This window comes from Lipotes vexillifer, unplaced genomic scaffold, assembly GCF_000442215.2.
Source record: "Lipotes vexillifer unplaced genomic scaffold, Lipotes_vexillifer_v1.1 scaffold791, whole genome shotgun sequence".
Taxonomy (NCBI): domain Eukaryota; kingdom Metazoa; phylum Chordata; class Mammalia; order Artiodactyla; family Lipotidae; genus Lipotes; species Lipotes vexillifer.
In genome coordinates, this window is record NW_006793445.1 from 973,047 (window position 1) to 976,982 (window position 3,936).

At 57.4% G+C, this 3,936-nt stretch overlaps 1 protein-coding gene across 1 annotated transcript in view; it reads right to left on the reverse strand.

Moving 5' to 3' along the window:
* The window catches only part of ATP11A (ATPase phospholipid transporting 11A), a 60,961-nt gene that overhangs the window by 33,795 nt on the left and 23,230 nt on the right, over positions 1-3,936 (reverse strand). Inside the window, exons 10-12 of the mRNA XM_007466365.1 lie at positions 3,506-3,656; positions 2,223-2,420; positions 809-982 (exon numbers count right to left, since the gene is read on the reverse strand). Of these exons, the coding sequence (XP_007466427.1) occupies positions 809-982; positions 2,223-2,420; positions 3,506-3,656 (523 nt within the window). The remainder of the gene's footprint in view (positions 1-808; positions 983-2,222; positions 2,421-3,505; positions 3,657-3,936) is intronic.

The following is a 3,936-nucleotide window of genomic DNA, read 5'->3' on the forward strand; positions in this document are numbered from 1 at the left end:
GTGTGTGTGTGTGTGTGTGTGTGTGTGTGTGTGTGTGTGTGTGTGTGTGTGTAGTGTATGTGAACAAGTGTGTGCCTTGTGTGTCTGTGTGGTGTGTGTCCATGTCTGCGTGTGTGTGCACGTGTGTGTCCGTGTGTATGCAGATATGTGTCTGTGAGCACGTGTGTACCCGTCTGTGTCTGTGAGCACGTGTATGCCCGTGTCTGTGTGTGTCTGTGAGCACATGTGTGCCCATCTGTGTGTCCGTGTGTGTGTCTGTGAGCACGTGTGTGCCCGTGTCTGTGTATCTGTGTGTGTGTCTGTGAGCACGCATGTGTGTCTGTGAGCATGTGTGCCCGTGTCTGTGTGTGTGCCCGTGTCTGTGAGCACATGTGCCCGTGTCTGTGTGCACCCGTGTCTGTGAGCACGTGTGCTCGTGTCTGTGTGTGTGCCCGTGTCTGTGAGTATGTCTGTGAGCACGTGTGTGCCCACGTCTGTGTGTGAGCACATGTGCCCGTGTCTGTGTGCGCGCCCGTGTCTGTGTGCGAGTGTGTGTCTGTGTGTCCATGTGTGAGCACTCATGGTCTGTAGGGCCCTCTGCTCTCAGCCCACGGTTTCCCCACCTGGCCACGTGGTGATGGCTGCCCCAACCCTGATGTGACGGCCAGATGCACCCGGGGATGCCTGTGTAGACGGGCTCTCCTTCCCCGAGTCGCCGGAGGGCGGCATCTGTCCTAGACCCCAGGACAGGAGATGCCCCTGGTCCCTTGCATGACCTGCCCGTGGGCAGGTGGCAGCAGGATGCACGGCCAGGAGCACGGCCACCTACCCGCCCGCCGGCGCCCGGGGAGGCGTCGATCATGTCGATGGCGGCGGCGGCGGGGAGCACCTGTCCGTTGCAGACGGCGTGCGGCACGTACACGTGGCCCTCCACACAGCACTCCTTGAACTCCATGTTGTTCTCGGTGAGGGTGCCCGTCTTGTCCGTGAACACGTACTCCACCTGCAGACATGGCTCGGCTGGGAGCTGCTGCCCCTCGAGGGCCCTCGGACCCCCCAAGGCAGCCTCGTCCGAACGAAGCGATTTCCGAGGCTTTCACCCAACCGCGCTGCCTCCCCGGCCGGACGGTGAGCACACTGGCCGCCCCCCCGAAGCTCCGTGCATGCGAGCGTCCGGACCCAGCCTGGCTCTGGGGGCCGAGGGGGTACTCTCTACACTTTTTCTCCTTCCATCTCATGGAAAGACAGAGACGCGGTAGGGGTTGGGGGCTTGGTCCTGGATCCGACCTGACCAAAAAATCAAGGGTTCGGGTGGGATGAGCTTATCCCATAAGGCCTGGGAAGTCCAAGCCTGCAGCATCGTTTAAGGGTTGGAAGATGACAGAATTCAAACAAGTCAAGGGACAAAAATCTCTGATAGAAAACTGTGGCAAGTGTGAAAACTACACGGAGTTTTAAACCCTGGATCTCGATGAACTGAAAGAAGGTGGGGATCCCGGACCCTGTGGGCACCTCGTGAGCTGTGGGGAACACGGGTCCCCCCTGAGCTCCCGCCGCCGGCTATCAGAGACCCGCGGGCCCGGGAGGGGGTGGAGGGTCCCGGTGAGTCCCCGCTCCACCCATCTCGCTGGGCTCCCGCTCGGGGGCTCCCACCCACACGTTCCGTCCGCGGGACACGCTGCAGGGTAGGTACCTGTTACTACGCCCACTTTACAGGTCAAGAGCTGCCAGTGCAGAGCCCAGGCTGCGAGCCGTCAGCCTGGAGCAGGGCTTCAGTGGAGGGGTTCTGAACTCTTTACACCGGGAGACTGAAACTCAGGTCTCACTCTGCCCACCCTGACGATGATGACTGGGGCCGTGAGGACCGAGGAGATGGGACGGGACAGTCGAGGGCAGCCCCTGTGAGCAGGCTCGCTGCTAACTCTCCCTTGAAACCCAGGATCAGCACCACTTAGAAAGGCCACAATGAGCTTATGGCAGTGAGTTAATGTGATGAATCTGCACAACTTGTAAACCCAGAGCACCCCGCACTGTCACGTAAAGTTAAAAAGCCACTTTGCCGCCCTCTTTCACTAGGTATAGGTTACATCTCTGTGCACGAGCTGAAATGGAAACGTTCCCATCTGACCATCCTGATGACCTGCCTGCGTGATAAGAATCACGCAGCTTCTAGAAACCTGGGGACATAAAAGAAAGCGGCCCAGTGGCCAGCCAGTGAGAGAAGACAATTCAGGAGACCTGACCTGTCCTAGCTCTTCGTTTAAATCCGAGGTGTTAACCAGAGGCCCTTCACCCGTTTCCTCGTCAAACATTTCTTCGTCCCAGGTGATGAAATAGGAGCCGAGGAACTTCTGCATCTCCACGGTGACGTACATGGACACGGGGATAATGTAGTTGAAGAGAACCATGAAGGCCAGGAAGTCCGTGAAGGCTCTGAGGAGCTAAGACAAGGCGTGTGACCCCCTGCCGCCCACCAGCATCACGACGGCTCAAAGTGTGATCCCCCTGCCGCCCGCCAGCATCACGACGGCTCAAACCTCAGTCAGTCAGGCACAGCTTAACAAGTGCTGTTTTTAAACCAAGTGCTTCAAACCCAAAGGTAAAGGCCACTGGGGCAGCGGGGGCCGTCGGCTTTGTCTCCTGCACCCGACTTTAGCGCCGTGGCAGGCCCGGGACAGGAGCTGCCCGACATCTGCGCTGCTGGGGGGTGGGGGGCGTGGGGGGGGTTGTGAGTCGCACTCAGAGACGGCGGGGAGCGGGGGTGGGTCTCCAGCTGAGAGCCCGCAGGACGCTGTATACTGTGATTATTGCAAGTTTCCCTCGAGAGTCTGATAAACGACCAAATTTAGGGGTCTGTACAAATGGTGTTTCTGTATAGTTCTATCCTTATTTCTGAGCCATTTGTCTCACGGGAGGCTGGACTGAACACAGGAAGGAAGTGGGGGCCAGGCTGGGATCTGCACACGGCCCTGCTCTGAGCTGAGCGGATCCAGGTCTGGATTCGCATGCTGCTCAGGTGGACGTAGTGGGCCCGGCCAGGAGACTGTACTGCTTTAAGTGAGGACATTTCGTCAAATTAACTCACTGGTTTGGGGGAAACATTTTTGATAAATGTGAGCAGCGGAGCCAAAATCCCCTAAAATGAAGCCGATTCCTGTTGTGATTCCCGTCGTCATCGAGATGCTCCTTTCATCCATCTATTACCTAACTAGGGACCGTGTATCTCACTAATAAGCAGCTACTCAGCCCCTCTTACAATACAGGTCACCGCGCTGAGCTTTAGGTGTTTAAGGTGTGTCCTTATGAATCTAGGATGGAAGCCCATATACCTTTTCAAACTTGACTATTCAAATACCCAAAGAAGGAGGCTCAACCAGTGTCTACAGCTGCAGAGCCGGGGGTGGGGGCAGGCAGCTGACACCTTCACTGTCAATGAGCCCGTCTACTACAAAGATTTCATCAACCTAGACCTCATCCGGTCTCCCCACGTTTCCATAGCGACAGCCTGCGGAGCCACTTTCCATACCAGGTTCCTCTGTCTTTCTGCCTCTGTCTTCTGGTTGTACCAGGGCTCATCTCGGAACGGCTCGCTCTGCCACACGCACTTCATGACGGTATTAATGAGCGCTTTGCTGATTAGGATGCAGAGGTACACGATGAGGAATACATTCATCGATCTGAAACACAAGACAGCGGTGGTGACTTAGCTCCCGCTCCCCGAGGAATCCTGAGCTGTGCGTCGCCTTTCTCACAAACGTCAGCATGAACATGTTGTGAACAGACAAGAACAGCACAACAACAGGTTTTAAAGGACCCCCCCACCTTGGGCTTCCCTGGTGGCGCAGTGGTTGAGAGTCCGCCTGCCGATGCAGGGGACGCGGGTTCGTGCCCCGGTCCGGGAAGATCCCACGTGCCGCAGAGCGGCTGGGCCCGTGAGCCATGGCTGCTGAGCCTGCA